Source organism: Argentina anserina, chromosome 7 (genome assembly GCF_933775445.1).
Source record: "Argentina anserina chromosome 7, drPotAnse1.1, whole genome shotgun sequence".
Classification (NCBI taxonomy): Eukaryota; Viridiplantae; Streptophyta; class Magnoliopsida; order Rosales; family Rosaceae; genus Argentina; species Argentina anserina.
Genome location: NC_065878.1, coordinates 771985 through 795003, shown reverse-complemented (window position 1 = coordinate 795003; position 23019 = coordinate 771985). Strand labels below are relative to the sequence as shown.

Genomic DNA, 23019 nt, shown 5'->3' with positions numbered 1-23019 from the left:
TGGGGCGCAGACTTCGACACTGCTATATCAAGTATGGTGAGTCGCCCGCTAGGGTGAGCCGGTACCTTCCGGGTTAGTGGTTTTCTATATATCAAATGTATGTGCTATATGTCTTTATCACATGCTTACATTCATTTGCACTTTACTTTGGTCGTGATGTCTCGAGACTGACCTTTTATTTTATGTCATATTTATTCTACGGTGATGCCTGTGTCAGTCACCATAGTTCATGTTTATTATTACGATGATGCCCGTCTCTGGCACCGTAGGTTATATTTATTTATTACGGTGATGCCCGTGTCTGGCACCGTAGTACATTTTTAGCTCTCGGTTCGCCTGAAGGCGATACCTTGGAGCCGGTTGGGTTGTGTATACCCCATCGGCATATTTCACATATGCATGATTTTTATTGACTTACCATATTTGTCAGGAGACATGTTACTGTCTCGGTTTGACTTTCGTTACGTGTTTTTACGCAAATAGTCTACATATATACTGTTATATTTTATATATGTATATATAAATTATTTTCAAACATAACTACGGTTGGGTCGTCTCACTCGCATCGGGTTAACGAGGACAAGTGCTCACCCATATTTTTCAAGTACCTGGCAGCCGGTTCGTGAGGACTTTGACCAAGTGCTAGTGGCGTTGCATCTCTTGTGGTTCACTTTCGATACTGAGGAGCCAGCTTCCGGTGTGACTTCTTATTTACCCAATCTTTGTTCCTACTTCAACAATCGCACGACGCGTACTCTGTTACATTGCATTCTAGTCGTGCGGTTATTCCCTTTGGCCCATATTTATTGTGATGATGTGTTTTTCTCTTGTCATACTTGAACTTTCATTTTATTTGCTACATTCCGCTTATTCGTATTTATTCAGTAAATTGAGCTTCATTTACTTTTATCCTGAATTTACTATTATTTACTTATACCCATAGCCTTTTAGTCGTAAGTTGGCGCTATCAATGTGTAGGATCTCATATCGATCGGTACTAACTAAGGACTACGGTGATTACTGCTGCATTTCGGGACCGAAAATGGTTCCAGGGTGTGACAAATGCTTAAATTCAATAGAGCACAATAACATGATTGGAAAAGTACAAATGTAGTAGCAACTAAATATCCAACGAGTATAATAGCAGCTAATTCCAACAATGTAGTAGCAATTGAATTCGACCGAGTACAGTAACAGCTAAATTCCAACATTGTAGTATAGTAGCATCTAAATTCCAGTCAGTATAGTAGCATCTAAATTCCAGCTATGCAGTAGTAGCTAAATTCCATCTATGCAGTAGCATCTAAATTTCAGCGAGTATAATAGCAGCTAAATTCTAGTAATGTAGTAGGACAGTAGCAACTAAATTCCAGCGAGTATAGTAAAAGCTAAATTCCAGTGAGTATAATAAAAGCTAAATTCCAGCTATGCAGTAGCAGCTGAATTCCAACGAGTAAAGTAGCAGCTAAATTACAGTAATGTAGTAGGATAGTAACAACAAAATTCCAACGAGTACAATACCAGCTATACAGTAGTAGCTAAATTCCAGTAATGTATTAGCAGCTAAATTTCATCTAGTTTAATAGAAGCGTTTAGGGTTGTTAATTGAAAACTAAAAACCGAAAAATAACCGAAAAAAACCGAAGAAAAAAAAACTGCACCAAACCGCAAAAAAACCGCACCAAACCGAAAGATTTGGTGTGGTTTTGGTTTGGGATGTTTGGAAACCGAAACCGAACCGAAAAACCGAATATATATATATATATATATATATATTATAAAGAAATTATATTATTTATAGATATATTTAATATACATAATTAAATATGTTATCGATCGAAACCCAAACTTAATCAAAATTCGGTGAATTTTTTACCATATCTGTATTTATATATGCTGATCACATCTGACGGTCGAAATTTAATAATTTGAATTTTAGATATTGGAACCACAACATGTCTACTAATGTGGTATAACTTGTTTAGTGGTCTTTTTGCAAATGTATGCATTTGTGAAGCAACTATATCTTATAAAAAGAATTTTGCAAATCTGTCCGCATCATGCGTTACGTATAGTGAAATATGGTTATGGTAAAAAAATCACATATTTTCAATAACGTTTGTGTCCCGATCGAGGCGGTCAACTATTTTTACGCTTATTATCCCTGGAAGGTAAAATTTTTGAAAATTTTACACGAGCTGCTACATCACATATATGTGAGAGTGTGTGCATGAAAAAATCCACCAAAACTAGTCAAGAAGGAGGGGGTAAGAACAAATTCACTTAATTAGATGAAATTAAGTTAATGTTGACCACATCGATCGAGACCCAAATATTATCAAGATTAGATTAATTTTTTACCATATCCGTATTTAAATATGCTGATCACATATGACGGTCAAAATTTAATATTTTGAATTTTAGACATTGGAACCACAACATGCCTACTAATGTGGTATAACTTTTTAGTGGCTTTTTGCAAATTTATGCATTTGTGAAGCAACTATATATTATAAATAGAATTTTACAAATTTGTCCGCATGATGTGTTACGTATAGTGAAATATGGTTATGGTAAAAAAATCACATATTTTCGATAACGTTTGTGTCCCGATCAAGGCGGTCAACCCTTTTTACGCTTATTATCCCCTATGGGCCTATGGGTAGCCCTATCCCTGGAAGGTAAAATTTTTAAAAATTTTACACGAGCTGCTACATCACATATATGTGAGAGTGTGTGCGTGAAAGAATTCACCAAAACTAGTTAAGAATGATGGGGTAAGAACGAATTCACACTTAATTAAATGAAATTAAGTTAATGTTGACCACATCGATCGAGACCCAAATTTTATCAAAATTAGATGAATTTTTACCATATCCGTATTTAAATATACTGATCACATCTGACGGTCAAAAACTCAAAATTTAATATTTTGAATTTTAGACATTGGAACCACAACATGCCTACTAATGTGGTATAACTTGTTTAGTGACTTTTTGCTATTGTATGCATTTGTGAAGCAACTATATCTTGTAAATAGAATTTTACAAATATGTCCGCATGTTCTTTTTATTTCGTTAAGAATCAAGTAGATAGACAAGGAAAAAAACTCCGATTTTCTTTACAAAATAATCGAAATAAAAAACCGATATAAAGCAGAGAAAAACCAAACCAAACCGAACCGAACACAATTGGTTTTTGAAAAAAAAAAGTGAAAAACCAAACCAAATCAAACCGAATAAATAGAACGGTTTGGTGTTCGGTATCACCTATAAACCACACCATTCACACCAATTAACACCCCTAGAAGCGTTGAGGAATAATTTGATTAAAAAACGATAATAAATATTAGCCATTTGTGAAGGTCCATAACAAACTACTCAAAGTATCAGAGAACAATTTAGTTTACAAATAACTCACTACTTAATTTGATAAAGCAAATTAGGACCAAAATTTACAAACAATGATCAAATGATGGCAAGTTGCCACATGTCATAAAATATTTTACTTTTTTACCACTCTTTAACCCATAGTGTTTTCTATTATCAATGGAGAGGTTATCTTCTACGGTCGATTATAAAAATTAACTACTATTGTCGACTATAAAAACTAACTGCTACTATCGAGTTAATAACTAGCTGCTACTGTCAACTTGGAAGACACCTGCTACTGTTGACTTAGAAAGTACATGCTACTTTCGACTATGCATCTAACTGGTACTGTCGACTTGGAATGTACATACTACTATCGATTATAAATCTAGCTGAGAAACTAACTGCTACTGTGGATTTTGGTGAGCAAAATTCAAAATTTTAAAATTTCTCAAAACATATGCAATATGGTACTTAAATGAAAGCCCATGACATAAGAAACAACTTTATATATTGGCTCACCTCTAAATTGCCAGTGGTTTGGCCTGAAAACTTAATTTGTCAGAAAAAAAAAACTAAAAAATGAGGAGAGAAATTTGTTAGATCTAAGAGTGTCATTTGACAATTATTTGACACTACAACTAATCAAGTAGCGGAAAATAATTATGTCCGTAACGAGAGAATTTAACTCATCGTAGTTAATACTAGGATAATGAGACAATCTTTACGCCATAAGTCTTGCGCATAACGCATGACTTCATCTTTCTCATTACAGCTACGAACACAAATTAAGATAACATGTATAGTTAAGCTTGTATTGATTCTTCTCACTTCGGCCAAACTGCTCGTCGTTGATTCTTTACAACAAAATAAGAACATAAACAAATACATAATGAATTATGGGAGATCAATCCATTAACACACTCGCACACTTATACGATCAATTGAGAGATTTCTTTTGTTACCTGACATAAACAAAAGCAGGATGTAGTGCATAAACTTAGTTAATAGACATGTTCAGAGAATATCTCTTGATAATGGGTGGAATATTTATATCTTCGCACTTCGGTTCTTTCTAATATTTTATTCCAGAGAATTTAATGGTCTCCCCCTCTTCCGGGTATGACTCAAGACCGAAGCTATGAACCTTACTAGTCCATCCTTGCTTTTGCCACCCTTATTTTGTGGTGCAATACCACGGGCGCCAACAACACCAAAGCGTACCATGATGCCGTCGCCGGCTTCCGTCCCACTGTCAAGGTTGATCTTATCACTTTCGCAATATCGATAAATTCAATGAGCATCACATCATTTATGTGTGATCTCGTCACTTTCAAAATATCGATAAAGTCATTGAGCATAGAATCTTTGACTTTCTGGAGGTTGATAATGCGTTACACTTCTTACTAACTTTGAATAGTATGGGATTCTAATGAGACATATTGTCACACCACGTCAATTCCTAGCATTAAAACTAGAATATGAGCATTCCATATCTCTTCCTAACGATGGGAAGTATGTCTCATCAAAATGACCGCTCGCGAATGTCGCATGATAGAAACTCACGGTTGTAGATTGGTGTCACGACCCCAAAATTTCGAGTATGAAACTCAAACTTCGAAATCATGAAAAACTCTAAAACAATCTCAATAAATCGAAATCATTTTAATATCACAACGCATCATTACTGAGTTCATAGTACAACTCAGTCAAATTGATTATTACAAATCAAATTTATAATTCAAGCATTATATCAAATGGAGATGTAAAAATCCTCTCAATCCTCACCACAAGATAAAATGAAAACAACTTCAAAGTCTTCGGAGTTGTTCGTTGATTCCGCTAATCCAAACCTGCGGAATTATCCCATACACCATCGAATAGGTGCACCGGGATTGTAAACACAAACCCGGTAAGCTTTGCAGCTCGTATGAGTAAAACAACAATATCACTCGCATATAAATGCAAAAGAAAATACATAAAGCATCAATCATAAATGCACTCATGAGTCATTAGACGACCCATCTGGTTGTCCAATAATATGAAAATATATGTGCTCATGAGAAATTAGGCAACCCCTCTGTTTACCCCAAATACATTTATAATACGGGTACTCATGAGCGCTGGTACACCTCTGTTACCCCTCATGTTAGTACGCCGCCGACATTGGGCAACCACTCGCTACCCAATATCCAAAATATGGGTACTCATAAGCCGATAACTCATCTATTACCTCTCAAGCAGTACACCGGCAGACAGACTAGAGCTCTAACTAAATAGTAACTATCGCCCGGCCAAGGCTAGATTCCGACATGCCAACACGTCTGAAGACAGGTCCACAAACCACAAAAATGTTTTTAACATAACTCAAGTTCAAACCGCGTACAAACAATCATCACATGATATTGTACAAATCAAATTGACATGCTCAAATAAATAAATATCAACACTATAATGAACTCATTCGCAAACGGAAATTATGATAGTATATAATATAGCAAACCATATATATATATGTACTTATTTTACTAATTATACACATACACAATCCACTATATCATATACATATCATAGTTCATTCATTTTTAATTAAGCGTAATCATGAATCTCCGCAAGGGTAGATTCGTCATTGTCAGATTTTACTCACCTTAAAATCCTAAGCGTAATTTCCACGATTCCGAAAGTGAATCTTTTACTCGATGTATCGATCACCTAGAATAGATAAGAAGTGAATTTAGAATCGTTACGTAAAACCTTAAATGCCGAAACAGTAATAATGTTTTACTGTTCATCAATTTCGGGTTTTTATGAAATTACATTCATAAAATTACTATTCACGTATTAATGTATAAATATATATTAATTACGTATTCTTGTATCAGTACATATTATTTACATATTTTTGTACGAGTAATACTATTTACGTATTCCTGTACATCCATGTACTATTCAATTGTAAATACTGTCTCAGTAAATAATAATTACCGATTTATCCTTCAGAAATTATTTTTACAATTACTGTACGTAATTTACATTTACATTTACCGTACGTAAAATAAATTCACATTTGCTGTTCGTAAATTAATTTTTACATTCACCTTACGTAAAAATAATTTTTACAAAAAACACTGTTTGAAATCACTGTTCACGCGACGCACACAGTGGCAGCGCGTGGGGCCCACTCGCCTTTCCTAAATTCGGCGCGTAGCTTGCCACCACCTCCCAAAACTCCTCCATTTTCTTCCCTCACCCCCCTCACGCGCAGCCACAGACGGCAACTCGCGCCGCTCCTCCACCCCCGACCAAAATCAATCAAAACAACATACCACAAACATGAAAATCAAAGAATGGGAGGAGGCGATCACACCCTTACCTTCAGCTTGGCCAGAACCGGCCGGAGACTGCCGCACTTGCCGCTGCAAAGTCTCATATTCGAGGGGAGGAGATCGATGGCGTCGCCGCTCGAATGAAGCCTCACCGTAGGTTGAATCGCATCGAGGAGGAGGAGGGAGGGCTCATCGTCCTGGCTCCGAGCTCCTGCGATGCTGGCGACGTCGAGATCGACGGAGCCGAGTTGGTGCTTCATCGACGCCGCAGATTCTCCGCCTAGGGTGCGCCGGAACACTTCCCCTTGTGTCGCATGCCTAGGTCGCACGGTGCACACATCGTTGCCTCGGTAAAAACCTTGTGAACCAAAATAAAAACCTCTTGGGTAAAAACAAAAGCTTGATCGAAGGGAAAAAGAGCACAACACACCGTCTACATTTTATAGCATCATGTGAGATAGACTCCCCATGAAGTCTACGAAACCACTCCCCCTGATTAGTGTCAAAATCATGGAGTACAAAGAACAACGTATACAACGTTCATTATATGCTTCTCAAACGTAGTCTTGGGCTAATGATTAATCATTAATCTAGCCACACATCCTTAGATCATATATGTTATACTTAGATCTTAGGAAATAAGATTGCATAACAACTCAAAACAATCGTTTGCAATGAAAATCAGATTCTCGGATAGAATGACATTCATTCACTTAAATGGGCATAACTTCTTCGTCAAAATATGTATCAGTTAACCATAAAATGTTCTGGAAAATAGACACACGTGACTTTCCAATGACAGAAAGTTCATGACCTAATTCGACCAGAGCAGTTCACAGTGCTCCGTCGAAGTTGACTGACTTACAAATTTCCGGACAGAACTATCATATTTTACTAAAATGGCCATAACTCATTTAATATGATAGCTATGAACAAATGGTTGGTGTCCTGTAAAGTAGACACATAGAGCTTTCTAACAGTACCAATCTCACCATATTTTACCGAGCGAGCTGTCTTGTAGGTCTCGTTGAAGTTGACCTACGAAACTGGACAGATTCTGATTTGTCACTTTCAATGTGTCTTTCACAAATAAATGGGGGAATGAACCAATGAAGGACTGATTTTGGTTCGAGCCGGAACCGTACGCATCCTTTATGCTACCAGTGTCGACCGCTACACCAAGGCCTACGTTGATGTTGCTGGAGCTGCTGCCGGCGGCTGTGTTGATAGGATTTGTGTTGGTTCACTAAGTGTATAACTAAACCCATGTCAAGGGAGCAATGCAAGTCCAATGAAAATGCATAGGCGCATAGTTAATCACGTCAAAATGAAAGCAATAGTGTCCCAACAACACTTACATATATGAATCTATAGCTCATTGAATCTCTTCATCATCTTTACTTAGACGTAATAGAGAATCAAGAATTAGCTTTCATATGAACACATATGGGTATGAGTTCTTGCAACTGATTGTACTACGTTCTCTCGAACGTCGCAATTTGATTACATAAGCTCTCTGTGGTCTGGAAGCATTTAAAGTCCCTGGGGCACTTCTCATATCTGCGTCAAGATCATTTTACAGATATGCAATGACTACTATCATATGTTGCAAATCAGTTTTCATGGACACTACTACTGATTAAGTAGTGGAAAGCAATTATGTACATAACGAGAGCATATAACTCATTGTAGTCAATACTAGGATAATGAGACAATCTTTGCACCATAAGTTCTGCAAATATTGCATGACTTCATCTTTCTCATTACACTTACGAACAACGACCAACATAACAAGTCTAGTTCAGTCTGTATTGATTCTTTCCACTTCGGTCAAGTTGCTCAGCGTTGATATTTTACAACGGAATAAGAGCATAAGCGAATACATCATCAATCATGGGAGATCAATCCATTAAACACGCACGCGCGCTGTAACGATCAATTGAGAGATTCTATTCTTCTCTAACATCAACAAAATGAGTCTGTAGCGTCCCACATAAACTTAGTTGATACACATGTTTAGAGAATATCTCTTGATGATGGACGAAATACTTGTACCTACGCACTTCGCTTCTTTCTGGTTTTGATTCCAGAGAATAATGGTCTCCCCCTCATCTAGGTAGGAGCCAAGACCGAAGCTATGACCCTTACTAGTCCATCTTTGCATTTGCCGCCCTTGTTTTGTGGTGAAATACCACGGGGGCCGACAACACCACAGCGTACGATGGTGCCATAGCCGGCTTCCTTCCCACTATCAGAGATGGTGCCAACGGTGCTAGGACCAGGTCATATGAAATTGTCCCATATTCTGAGAGTTCCAACCTTACCGGCACGTCACAGCATTTATGTGCGATCTCAGCACTTTCTCAATATCGATAAAGTAATTGAGCATCAAATCTTTGACTTTCTGGAGGTAGATAATGCGTTGCACATTTACTCACTTTGAGTAGTGCGGGATCTTAATGAGACATAGTGCCACACCACATCAATTCCTGGCGTTAAAACCGGAATGAGAGCATTTCATATCTCCCCCTAACGACGGGAAATATGTCTCATCAAAGTGACAGTCTGCTAATATCGCAGGATAGAGATCAACAGTTGTAGATTGGAAATAGCATACAAGTGTTTGTGATTCATAAATCATAACCAACCAGAATACTTAATCGTTTCAAGTAGACCCATTGAGATAACTACAATAGAGGCACATAAACAACTTTAACCAAATAGACGTTTAATGAAAAGAATGCTGGGATCGTATCCAGTAACCATCTGGTACGCACTAAACGCTTGGCAAGTTGTGGGTCTGAAACGAATAAGTGTTGCTGTATGCAACATCATTACATATCCCCATGCAAAAATCGGCAGGTTAGTACCCATAACCAAGTCCGAGCTCTGCTGGATCGTGCAGTGAATGAACATGAGGAATAACATGTTCAATGACGATCCCAGTAGACATGCAAAATAAAATCATCAAATTCGTGGAGGTGAACTCTCCAAGTGTATCCAATCGAATAGATTTGAGAGGGTGAGAATGGTGGTGTGCCCTTAGTATGATGATCATAGCTAAAAACTTAGCAAATACAACGTTCCTTGTGGAAAGCAAAGCGACGTGTGACCAATGCGTCGATGCTCTTAACCTATACCATAAAAATACCAAAAAATGTCCGCATTCAGTTGGATAGGGTCCACTAATGTCACCTTAAATACTTTGCAAGGATGAAATGTTCTCAGTTAGAGGCTTAACAAATAAGGACTTCCTTGAATTCTAGCAAGATAACAAGCTTTGCAAAATGAGCGATGGGCATCATAGATTCTTATGGAGGCATTAGAAAACACGGAAAGCATCACAAGCTCCTATGAAGGAGGGAATGCCGCCACCGACGACCTGAATGTCATGGAGCCGCCGAGCGGAATTTAGGTCGTGCCTATCAAGATGAAATCTGGTGAACTTCTCTGAATTTAGGTCGTGACTATCAAGATGAAATCTGGTCGATGCTCCACACGGTCGTGCCTATCAATGAAATCTGACAGATTTATTCCTCTCATTTCTTAACACAAATATCAAGATGAAAATTCATCATTAGCATGTAAAGCCTTTGAAAACTTAGCAAGGCACGAAGATATAAAACACAATATCCGCACGAGATCCGTAAAATAACTACATGCGCCGTAGGACAGTGTGGGTGGTTACGTAATTAGCAAGACACTCGATTTCACGGCGGGACATACTCAAAATAAAATTAAGAGAGTCAACGACGCGGTGAACTTCTCTAGACAATACGCCGTAGGATATTGTAAGAGGGGGGATTGAAACAAATGGCAATCTCATCGAATGTATCACATGATAATAGAACTACATTCTTCAACTTAGAAGTTGGAAAAACAAGGTATTGGAGCAGTTGAATACCAAACAATTTGGGTGGTAAAAACCATCCAATTGGTGCGGGTGGTCACCATTAATAATAAAATCGCCTGAGCTATGAAACGACTTGGAGAAAACCGGAAAATTAACTGGAAAACCATGTCAAAATAACTCAAAACTGGGTGAAATTTGAACTGGGAAAATGTGGTAGTAAAAACTGCTGGAAATATGCCGGAAAACTGACGAGAAACGACAAAAAAATCGTCGGAAAACTCACCGGAAACTGGCGGTGCTGATTGCCGGAAAACCGGCCGGTGGCAGTTGGTGCTGGCCGGGGCTGCTGTCCGACATGGGACGCCGGCAGGAACCGAATGGTGGCGCCGGAAACGCCGGCAAGTTGCCGGAAGGCGGGCAATACGCCGGAACAGTAACCGGGAAAAACGACGTCAATTTTGACTTTCCGATGTCAGTTTTCTAAACTTTAAGGTCCAAATTCACAATGCAGTGCTATTGGGGTCCCATGTAACCCAAAAACGGCCAATTTAAAAACCAGATGAGTTGCAAACGTTGACCATTCTTGCTAAGTCAAGACAAATAAAATTCTCACGAAATCATCTTGTAAACAAGAAATGCGAGAAATTTTATTGAATATGCCAATATTTAATACAACACAACCAAGCTTCTAATTCCAATAGACGACTTAAGCTAAAGTCGAGCAAGAAACATGGCAATGCCAACGTCATACTTGAAAAATAGTAAGCAGAAAACATAATCTTGCATATCGGATCGGGCGGAGCCTTAGCCTGAGGCTAAAAAATGTGCTTACTTGAGAATGGAAGAATGTTACGTTTCCATCTCCAAAATTCCCTCAATAAATAGATACAGGTGCCAAAAATGGCATGTGTTTCTCGGATGTGGAGCATGTATCAAGGTCAACTCTGATAATACAACGTCATAAACGTTTATTGAATCACTTTAAGTGTGTCCCATTAGAATTCGTTATTTTTGGGATCTTTTGTTAGCAAATATTGCTACTTCAGAGTAATGAATTTTAACTCAAATAAATGAGTACATAGACCATGAGATTATGGTTTATAGACATGAGTTTAAGAAAACTCAAACATTCAAATAACAGTCGCGAGGACGACGCATCCATAAGAAACAAGGGTTGTATAGGTTTCGAATAATCGAAACTATTCAAGTATGTAACCGGAATTAGAAGAGTTGAGATGTATATGGTCACAAAATAATCGATGCATACCGGCGATTCTCATGATCACACCCAAAACAGCGGTGCACTAAGGCGACCACACGAAATCGATTTCTTCTCTTTGAATAATAATGTGACTCCCCCAGAAGCGTCACACGAAAAACGTCGACTAAGAGGGAAATCATATCCCTCTTTGGTCTCATCGGCGTTATAAGAAGGCCGGAAAAGAGACATGAAGAAGGCTAATAGCGCCCGATAATTTATATATATATATATATATGTTCAAAAGCGGGAACGTTTATGAAAAATTTACCTTTGAAGGTTTGTAGAAGACTGGAGTAGTTTCTCTTGAGTGAAGACTTTGCTTATGAAGTTCGCATTTCTTGCGTGAATATGCGGGAGAAGCAATTTTGAATGCTTTGATGCGGGGACTTGCGGGGCAAAAAGATGTTTTTGCGGAGGAGACCCTGCGGGGCTACGAGCAGGGGAGGCTGCAGCGGCGGCGAGCAGGAGCGGCGCCGACAAGGAGCGCCGACAGGAAGATGTCGGAGGTCGGAGACGAAAGCGGCCGACGGTGGAGAGAAAAAAAATTTAGGGATCTAAAAGTTCAGTGTTTTAGAGCAAAGTGCGTGATAACGTGTTTTAGGATGAAAAAATTGTGTATTATTGAATAATATAGGGGCCTATATATATATGCATTACATCACCTGAATCTCGCAGGATTCGGAGTCCTAATCTATTACAGAGAGGCAAATCTATCTCTAACAGGAAACCTAATAAGGTTAAGACACACATAAGAGTAGAATAATAATTCTTCCGGAACAGAGATATGTTTAGTTTTTTTCTTAAAAAAATTGAAAGTAAAATGAAGGTGTATTAAGTAATTGAGGTATAAACAGTAATTTTGGAAGTGCAAATAGATTTTCCATTTGAATAACAAATTCTTCATTTTTATTTTCTACATAAATCTAGAATTTTCAATTTATAGTTACCAAACAAAGAAATTGTCTTTTGGAATTATAAAATCCTCACTTTCAATTAAATCTCCTCATTGTGTTCCACATACTTTTATTCATTTTGAAAAGTCGTGATTGAAAACCCCTAAACTCTCATGAATTTTTTAAAATCCTAATTAAATACACTTAAACTTGTATGAATAATTAAAACATTGTGTTGAATACATCAAGAGTTTTAAATTTCATAGATTTTAAAAAATTTCCACCAATTCTATATACAATACACCTCCTATGGCTGAGTGAACAATGTTTACGGTGAATTCTTTTTGAATCATGTGCTATTGATATAAAAAGTCGCCGCAAACTTTATAAAATTTACTCATTCTCTTAATTTTTTTAGAGAGACATGAAACTTATGTTTAATTTAAATCTGATACTTATAGCAATAGTCACTTGTAACGAAAAAAGAAAAGAAATTAAAAAAAAAAAACAAGTAAAAAGAGGGAATCGTGCCCGCGAAGTTTTTCGAAGTAAAATATATAACGTCCCGCCATATCAGAGAGCAGCTGCTGCACTGAAATCAAGAAACAAATTATATTCCCGATATGCCCCTCCTACCCTAGAACACTCCCTGACTGGCTCCCTCGATGCCCATTTTACCCACACCCTCTCCTAACTTTCCTTATTTATACTCAGGCCGTACTTCTCCTCTCTTCTCTTCTCTCTCAATTTCGCGATCTTCAATTTTGATTTTGGATGCCGGGAGACGGTGATCGGGATCGGACTATCGAACTTCCGGCGCTCACCGATTGACGTCTCCGCCGCGACCTGAATTCAAGTATGTACGAAACAAATCTGGATCTGAAATTCAATTGATTCTTGAGCTTTGATTGCAGTTGGTTTTGATAATTCAATTGTGCTGAATTTCATTTATGAATTAGTGACATTCTTATCTCATGATTTGTTTAGTTTGTTACAAGTTGGATATATGGAGGATACTCAGTCTCCTGATATCAAGCTTGCTACTCTACTGCTTGCTACCATTCAGGAAGCGAAGGACCGGATTCAGGAAACCAGGGACCGCGTTTTACAGATCGAATATGTCTTCCTTGCTCAGCTCTACCCGCTTTTTCAGTCCAAGTCCGAAGCTCTCCGCAAGTTTCGACATGAGTGGAAGTCCAAGGAAACTGATCTCCTGCTTCAGATTGACACGCTTCGAGCTGAGAACCACTCGCTCAAGCTTGACAGGGACAATGAAGAGGTCATAGAGCGACTGCGAGATGAAGTTGAGAGCGTGCAAGTGAGGAGTGACGCGCTTGGACGACTGCTTGAGCAGAAGACTAAGGAGGCCAATGAGGGAATGGAGCTGCAGAGTAAGTTAATGGAAGAGGTTAAGTCGAAAGAAAGTGTCATTGTGAGCAAGGAGAAACAACTGAAAGAGAGTGAAGAGAGTAGAAATGTGCTTTTTGCGAGAGTTAGTGATCTTGAAAGAAGAGCTGATGGCCTCCAAGAGGAGTTAAGAGAAAAGGTTGGACAAGTAGACAAGGGAAATGAGGTCAAACAAAATCTGTTCAAGAAGATCGAGTCGCAAGCTTCTGAAATCATGAACAATGAGAAGCTTCTGAAGGATCAGGAAGAAGAGAAAAAACTGATGTTGGCCAAATTTAAAATAGTGGAAGAAAATGTTAGCCAACTCCAAAAGGAGCTCCTAACTAAGAATAAAGAAGTGGAAGATTTTGCAAGAGAGAATAACTTTCTTCTGAGAAAAATGGCTGGTTTAGAGGAGAAAGTTAGCGAGCTACAAGGGAATCTCAGAGGCAGGGCTGGTGAAGTGGCCAAAAGAAGGGGTTCGACTGAAAATTTACACCAAGAGGTTGAATTAATAACTGCAGATCTGCTGAACGAGAGAAAAAAGTACGGGGAACTTACTGCAGCTTACAAAAGTTTAAAATCCCAGCACAGTTATCTGCGCGCCAAGTTTGGTCTTACCAAGGAGAATATGCTCCCTCAAAATAAGTTGGAAGGTGAAAGTGTACTTTTGAGAAATGATCAGAATCCATCAACCTTCCATGGTATGTTTCCTTTTTGTGTTCTAATGGTTTTCATAATGAACTACTATATGAGTATATGTTGTTTTCCAGATGATTATCAGTTGGTTTGCTGTTGTCTGTTACTTTTAGATTGAATTATGTGTCCCAGCTTGTTATTTATTAAGTACTTTTGGTGGTCTTTTAACTTTTATAATAACAGGCTGAGAGTAAGAATACATTCACTTGGCCTATGGTTAGGTTCTCTGTTGTGATCTTATTTGTCCATTCCTTTTTATGAATCCATTCTCTGTTTCCCAAACTGTAGATCTTGAAGATAATGAACGTGCTTCTCCAGATGCTTGTAACACAAAGAAAATGAAGAATGAAATCTGTTTTAACAATAAATTGAAGGATGACAAAGGACATAAACCAATTCAAGCAATAACTCCTTACTCTCTTGCATCCAAATGTCCTTCTACTGTAAAGTCTGCTGCTCCAGTAGCTGGTAGAAAGCGGTCTGCATCACCCTGGATAGACACTAGATCCCGCCAAGGCCAAAATGGGCCTGACCCGCATGATGATTTTCTTGATACCCCAATTGAGAACATAAGAGCAAACTTGAATAGATCCACAAAGGAAAAAGTTCCTGATCTTCAGGTTCCAGTTCAAGATGACTTAAATCTAGGTAGCTCAGATGATGAAACGCAGGATGTGACTGCTGATGGTCCTAATATGCAGAAGCAGCCTATGCCAGTTACAGTGGTCGGAAAAAATGGTTTCAAGTATGTGGAACCTGTAAGAAAGAAGGCTGAGCGGGAAAATTTGAAAGGAGTTGAATGCAAGCAGTGCAAAAAGTTCTATGATGCTGTTCTTCCAGATGATGGTGGCAAGGACAATGATAAGCATGGTTTCCGCTGTGAACATCATGAAGGTGTTTCTCGACACAGGTACATGTATCTTCCCCCTTCAACTCCGGAAGGATTTTGGAATATTGGATTTGAATCTGAAATCTGATATTGGAGTTTTGTTATTCATTCTTTGGTAGAGCTCTGACTTGTATAGATTTCATATTCCAAAAAGACTCGATCAGCTATTATCACCAAAAGCTGGAACATGAGCCATACCACCAAAGCACAATTCAAGTGATCCTCAATTAACTAGAGTTTAGTTTCCTATAGAAAAAATAGGTTCATAGTTTTATATCTCTTTACATTATTAGAAATTCAAGTTCTTAATTTGTGATATAAACTGAATTGTTGAATAATATAGATGGACAACACAAGATTGCAGACGAGTGTTTGATATGAAATGGTTGTCTTTTAAAGAATTTATTTAGTTGAGAAAGCATTTTTGCATGTGTTGCAACAGCTTCCTTTAATTGTTGAATTAGATGCTTGGTAGGATAAAAACATATCCTTGGAGTTGAAGTTAAGGAGGGTTCATTTTGTTGTGAAATTTTATTATACAGTGTTACTGCACCCATTCATGCTAGTAGGAGTAGTTCATGTAATGGAGTTTGAGAGGTTACCAACCTGAGCTTAAACTGTTAGCTGAAGAGCCCCTATAGACATAACTAGCTTAAACCAGTGCAGATCTGCTGCTCAGTACTCCTGATATCAGACCCTTTTTTTTTATGGGATGGTCATGCTTGTTAGTAAATAGTCCCTCATTTGGGTAATTGGGATTTGTTATGTGTGGTGTATTGCTATTAAGATGACTTATAGTTGGTTGTTCCAATTCTATTGATCTCTTGGGTTGGAGAGACCCAGCAAGTATGTGGAGCTTTATTTGATACTTAGCCTAACCTATGTGAGATGCTCTACAAATTTTAGGTGGCATATATATGGGTGCCGGGTGGGATGAAATTAGGGTAGAGATCATTGGTTTGGTTCCCCCCACAAGGAAAAGGAAAGTTAGATACAATATATTTGGTGTTCATGCTTTCTGTTATGCTTGTAAATAAATCCTTTCACCTCTTGTTTTCTTACTCTATCTTCATTATTAAATTTCTGTTACATAATTTTTTTTCCTTGGTCAATACTAGCAATCATGATTACATGGTTGTTCGAATAACGGCTCTTCAGTTTCATTTTGTCAAGATCCAATTTATCAGGTTATCATTTCCAACCTCTGAAGCAACTTTCTCAGAATGAAAATTAGTCGTGATTTAAACTGTGCTAATATTTTCTGACTGTTTTTAGTGCTGCTGTTAGTGTATGCCTGTAAATATAGTCATAACTCCTTCAAAATACTTAATCATGTGTATGCTCAAGTTAAAAATGAGTCTTTTTTGAATATAATCTTGGCAGACATTTTGTTTGATCTTATATAAAGTTTGGCTGTGCTTCCTTTAGATATAGAAGACATAGAACTCTGGGGAGATGCTTACTATGTCTAATGAAACTTCGATACTGATATTTTCTTAATGATATGAAAGTCTTAGACTTAGGCAGTTGGATAGAAAAAAATACACCCCTGTTCTTGACTAAGGCATAGTAAAGGATCAGGAAACACCCCTATAACTGAATCCAGTTCTGGACATTGATCACGTTACTATCAGCTTTCAATTATGGTTCCTAGGAATACAAACTGCCTTGGCGCCGCTGGCCTATATATAGTCGTTAGTGAGTGGAACTTGCTTGTGCTTGTAAAACCATGTTTTTCTTTGCTATTACAGTAGCAAAACTTGCTCCCATTTTGCTGGCTCCAAAATTTTGAACAGTTGGTTGTACTCTATACTATTAGGAGATGAACCCCATTGTGCAACTCTTTGCATTCTTTGTCCTGAAACGTCATTTGCTACTTGTGCTGTAAAATGGAACACTCTGAGCAGTGGGTGTTTTGAAAGTATTAATTGCCTCCATTATAGATCTAAAGAAGAAATCTTAGACTGGAAGTAGAGGCCTGGGAATTGGTCCCTACTGGTATATTTAAGGAGGTTGGTCAGGTATAGATATTGCTGTTTAACTATAGGGATGCAGTTGCTATCAGCTTTCTATTTTGGTCTAGGAGATTAAAGACTGGTCTTGACCCAGATGGCCAGTGGTTAGATGAGTGTGGATCTCCTCTATGCTAGCAAAACCATGCTTAAAATTGCTATGATATACCGACTACCCAGAGAGGTAAGGGTCTGAAGGGTGTAGTGGGGCAGTAACCCAGACTTTCCCTGTGTGCAGATTAAATGTGAGGGATGGCAGTCGGTAGTCTTATAGATCTGAATCATCTGATCATGTATTGCTGTGTGAGACTCTTTGACCCCTCAATGTTTGCCTATTGAGTGTTGAGGTGAGTAGGCAACTTCTGCAATGGTATTTGCTACTACATATGTATGTGTAGCATTGTGTAGCATGTTGTGAAATTTTAATTAAAAATCTCAAATGTACGAATTGTCGTTAGTATAACGTGCAAGTACAAGTTTGTTCCAACTAGGGATTGAGAATCGATTTAATCCTAACTTAATTGATCTAAATTAAGAACATAGATTTTATGTTTTCAAATAACAAACTATAAAAGAAACAAACAAGATAGAATCTCGGGTATCAGAATCAACCACTACAATCCTATTTATGTATCAATGCAACTAATGTATTCTTTTGTATCTCTAGATGACAATTCCCGTATCTAAGTCCATGTACGGCACTTAGACCATAGTTTTCCTTAAGTGTATGATACTTTCCGCGTACGATAGAAATATCATATCCTAGCATGCAGTCTATCCAGATACGTCATAAATTTAACATGAATGACTCATTACGTTCTAGAAAACAAGAGAACCATGCAAACCATTACTTCAGGTACGACAATAATGTAATTCACAACTCTTAATCACAAGAAGCTAAGTTGAATTATATTGCAAGTATGCCTCAAATTCATCTTCTAATTACTGGATGCAAAACCTTAAGGTGATCAATCAAAGAACTTAAACATAAAACATCAATTCAAATAGTGACTAAGAATTTATTATAAAAAAACTATAAATCAATCAATTAAACATCAAACTACATAAATAATTATGATAGGACATTATCCTAACCCTAGAAAAAGGTTAATACAAACTATAACTAAGAAAAACATAACAAAAAACATAAAAGAATGGAATAGGGAAGATGGATGGATGGTCTCTGCTCCTTTGGCGTCTACATAGTGCTCTGGAGACCCCCTCCCATATGAAATTCGTGTTCCCTTATATAGGGAAGATTATTGCTCATCTTTGACTTCAGTTTCCTCGTAAAACTTGGTTTCAGACTCCTAACTTGATATGAAATGGAAAAGTCTTGAAATATCATTTGTAAAAGTAGGAATTCATGTACTCTTTGCATCTCCATCTGAATCATTGACCTTGATGTATTGAAATTAATGCATTTGCGGCATGAAACTTGAACTATCCATGAATGCTAATGAACCCGGGCATATTTCAGCTCTGACTTCTCGTCACTCAAACTATCATAACGTCCTCTTAGAGTATCGAAATCAAGATCCGTAAAATCCTACAGAAAATAGACATATGTATCTTTCCAATGCTATAAGGCTCATGGTCTGATTCGATCTGGAACTCTCATAGTAGCTCGGCAAAATTGGATATTCTGCATAGACAAATTCTGATAATGAAGTTTATAATCGTCATTTAATCTTTGTTAGCTCATTTAAGCCTATTTTCTTCTCTTTTTGACACAAACCTACAAACACACTAAAATAACATAAATCAATCATAAATTAGAGAACTAAACAAATAAACTAAGAATATGATGTATATAAATATAGGATAATATGGGCACATCAAATACCCCCACACTTAGACTTTGCTAGTCCTCGAGCAAAACCAAAAATCAAAACAACAAAGACACAAAAAGAGAATACACTAACCCTTTCAACAAGTCTCACATACTTTCATATACAAAAGAATAGCATACCACCAAGACTTCATCATGAATCATTCGAGAGTTAAATAAAACATATATATATATATATATATATATATATAACACATCATATGTAGGACTTGGCGGAAACAATGGTGATTGAGTGGTGCTCAACATGTTTCAGAAAAATTATGAATCAACCTCATAATGGATACACTCTTTCTTGTTTGTGAACGCTGCGTAATTTATTGCCCTAAGCAAGCCATGAATTTACATTGTGACAATAAGGCAGCAATTGATATATCACATAATCCGGTACAACGGGTGAGCTGCGGGCTCATGCCACACATTCACCTTGGACAAATGAAGAAAAGACGGGTTCTAGGGTCCTTATCAGGCATGTGATTTAGGCTCGTCAGGTGGTGGTGGTTTGGTAAGTTTTCCGAAAGCAAAGCGATATCCCCAAAAGTATAGCGCGCAGAGCATAAAGTCTTCTCTCAGAATTAAGGCTCATGCTTAAAAACTTATTTACTCAAATGTATATGTGAGAGAAAATATATTGGCAAACAACTAGCTCACATATTAAGAAAGAAAAATACTGTGAAAATAAAGATCTAATCAAGGATATCGATTACTTGTACAAATGGACCCAAACCATATGCTCACTCTTGTAACACATCTCCACATATCAAAGGATGCTCATCTTAAGGATCATAAAAAGACTATCGAGGTTGTAACTAGGCCAATGTTAGAGTTTAAAGAATAAAAGGATAAAGGAAATACAAACATCCTGAAAACCTAGTAGAGCCATAAAATCACCTTAGAATAACACTAAAAAGGACAAAGACTAATAATAACAACATTAGGCTTCAATTACAAAGAAACTCCTCAATCTTATATGGGGGATTTAATCCAAACTTCACTACCTTTTTTCTTCATCATTGTTGTCATACATGTACTTTTTTTCTTTTCAAAACTATATTCAACTTCTTCTTTTCTTCTGCTTTTTTCTTCTTCTTTTTCTTTCACGGCAACAACATTTTTTTTAAGGATAAGTCTATTCCCACCCACACTTGCTCTTCATCATCACCTCCTTCTATTGAATAAGCACAAATCACCAAAGTATAGCTCTACTAGATCTTTAGAACAAATGTAAGGATGTAACTATACTAAGGCTTTAAAGGTAAATGATAATATGGGTGATGAACCAAAAGACTACACATATAAGCTCAAAGGGGTTATCTAAGGAGTTGTGCACGCATGCACAAAGATTGGATACATGGAAATTTGGCAATGGTGGAAATCCTAAGTCCTTTTAATCCTTTATGAAATCATAACATGTATTGACTAAAAGCTTCGAATAGTACAAGAGTCAGTTCTAGTAATTTCTCTAGTTCATTAAACTTAATCTATGGCAAGTAATCAATCGAAATGAAAGAATAATGAGATCAAAAATCAAGGAAATAAAATAAGAATATTTTTCATTCAACGCTCAGAAGGGAAAGCACATATAAGGCTCAAATCCTTCCAAGGGTAATTTCTTTTGAAACACAACTCATCCTAACATGCTCATATTATGTACCATGTTAACACGACCATATCCACTACACATCATATGCTATATATATATATATATATTGTATTTAATTAAAGAATAATATCAAACAAGTCTCAAAAGCATGAACAACTTTTAAACATGAATTTAGAGATATAGAATCATCTTAGACATAATTGTTGAAAGACATTCTAGCTAAGACATAAACAAACACAAAATACACACATAACAAAAAAAGAACAAAAATAAAATCAAATTCCCTTCCCCCACACTTAAATCTAACATTGTCTCCAATGTTGAAAGAGTTAAAGCAAGCAATGCAAATAAAAGCATGGAGATAAGAAACAAAATCAAAAATGTAAAGAGAAGAGTTTAGAGCTCCCTGAGAATGAATGCAGAGTAGCACGGAGTCAAATTGAAGTTGAGTTTGAAGTAAAATAAAAGCTGTTTGATTTCCATGCAGATTGAGCACTGGTTAGTATTTCGCAAATATCTCTCAGCTCAGAGCTCGGAATGATGATCTGTCAATTACGTTGGAAAGTAGACTCGTAGAGCTTTCCGGTGATATGTAATAAGGCTAGAAAAGCTTCTAGAAAAATGTCCAAAATTGGCTGCAAAAGACAAGTACATAACCTGAAACGAAAAAAATGAGATAAACAAAAATTAAGTTAGAAAAAATAAAATAAAATCAATCAAATTAGGATCAAAACCAATCGTCAATCCCCGGCAACGGCGTCAAAAACTTGTTGTGAAATTTTAATTAAAACTCGCAAGCGCACGAATCGTCGTTAGTATAGTGTTCAAGTACGAGGTTCAAACTAGGGATTGAGAATCGATTTAATCCTAACTTAATTAATCTAAACTAAGAACATCAATTTTAGGCTTTCAAATAGTAAATTATAAAAGAAACAAACAAGATAGAACCTAGGGTATCGGAATCAACCACTACAATCATATTTATGGATCAATGCAACTAATTGATTATTTCATATCTCTAGATGACAATTCCCGTATCTAAGTTTAGGTACGACACTTAGACCATAGTTTTCCTTAAGTGTATGATACTCTCCAGGTACGACAGAGATCGTATATCCTAGCATGCAGTCTATCTAAGTACGGCATAAATTGAACATGAATGACTCATTACGTTCTATAAAATAAGAGAATCATGAAAACCATTACTTCAGGTACGACAATAATGTAATTCACAATTCTTAATCACAAGAAGCTAAGTTGAATTATATTGCAGGTACACCTCAAATTTATCTTCTAATTACTATATGCAAAGCCCTAAGGTGATCAATCAAATAACTTAAACATAAAACATCAATTCAAATAGTGACTAAGAATTCATCATAAAGAAACTATAAATCCATCAATTAAACATCAGACTACATAAACAATTATGATAAGACATTATTCTAACCTTAGAAAAAGGTTAATACAAACTATAACTAAGAAAAATATAATAAAAAAACATAAAAGATTGAAATGGTGAAGATGGATGGATGGTCTCTGCTCATTTGGTGTCTACATTGTGTACTCGAGACCCATTCCCATATGAAATTCGTGCTCCCTTATATATAGAAGATTATTGGTCATATTTGACTTCAGTTTCCTCGTAAAATTTGGTTACAGACTCCTAATTTGATATGGAAAGGGAAAGTCTTGAAATATCCTTTGTAAAAGTAGGAATTAATGTATTGTTTGCATATCCATCTGAATCATTAACCTTGATGTATTGAAATTAATGCATTTGCGCTATGAAACTTCAACTATCATGAATGCTAATGAACCCGGGCAGATTTCAGCTATGACCTCTCGTCACTCAAACTATCATAACTTCCTCTTAG

At 36.9% G+C, this 23019-nt stretch overlaps 1 protein-coding gene across 1 annotated transcript; it reads left to right on the top strand.

Annotated features, from left to right (window-relative positions):
- Window positions 1–13479: 13479 nt before the first annotated feature.
- LOC126802448 (protein gamma response 1) lies at window positions 13480–16037 on the top strand. The gene is made up of 3 exons (XM_050530079.1): window positions 13480–13560; window positions 13692–14794; window positions 15078–16037. The coding sequence occupies exons 2-3, from the start codon at window positions 13711–13713 to the stop codon at window positions 15764–15766; spliced, it is 1773 nt and encodes a 590-aa protein (XP_050386036.1). The 5' UTR covers window positions 13480–13560; window positions 13692–13710; the 3' UTR covers window positions 15767–16037.
- The last annotated feature ends 6982 nt before the right edge of the window (window positions 16038–23019 follow it).

What these genes read in the sequence shown, in the direction of transcription:
- LOC126802448 (XM_050530079.1), top strand. Translation starts at nt 13,711, where the DNA reads ATGGAGGATACTCAGTCTCCTGATATCAAGCTTGCTACTCTACTGCTT. An exon ending in GAATCCATCAACCTTCCATG is followed by an intron (nt 14,795 to 15,077) that starts GTATGTTTCCTT and finishes CCCAAACTGTAG; the next exon opens with ATCTTGAAGATAATGAACGT.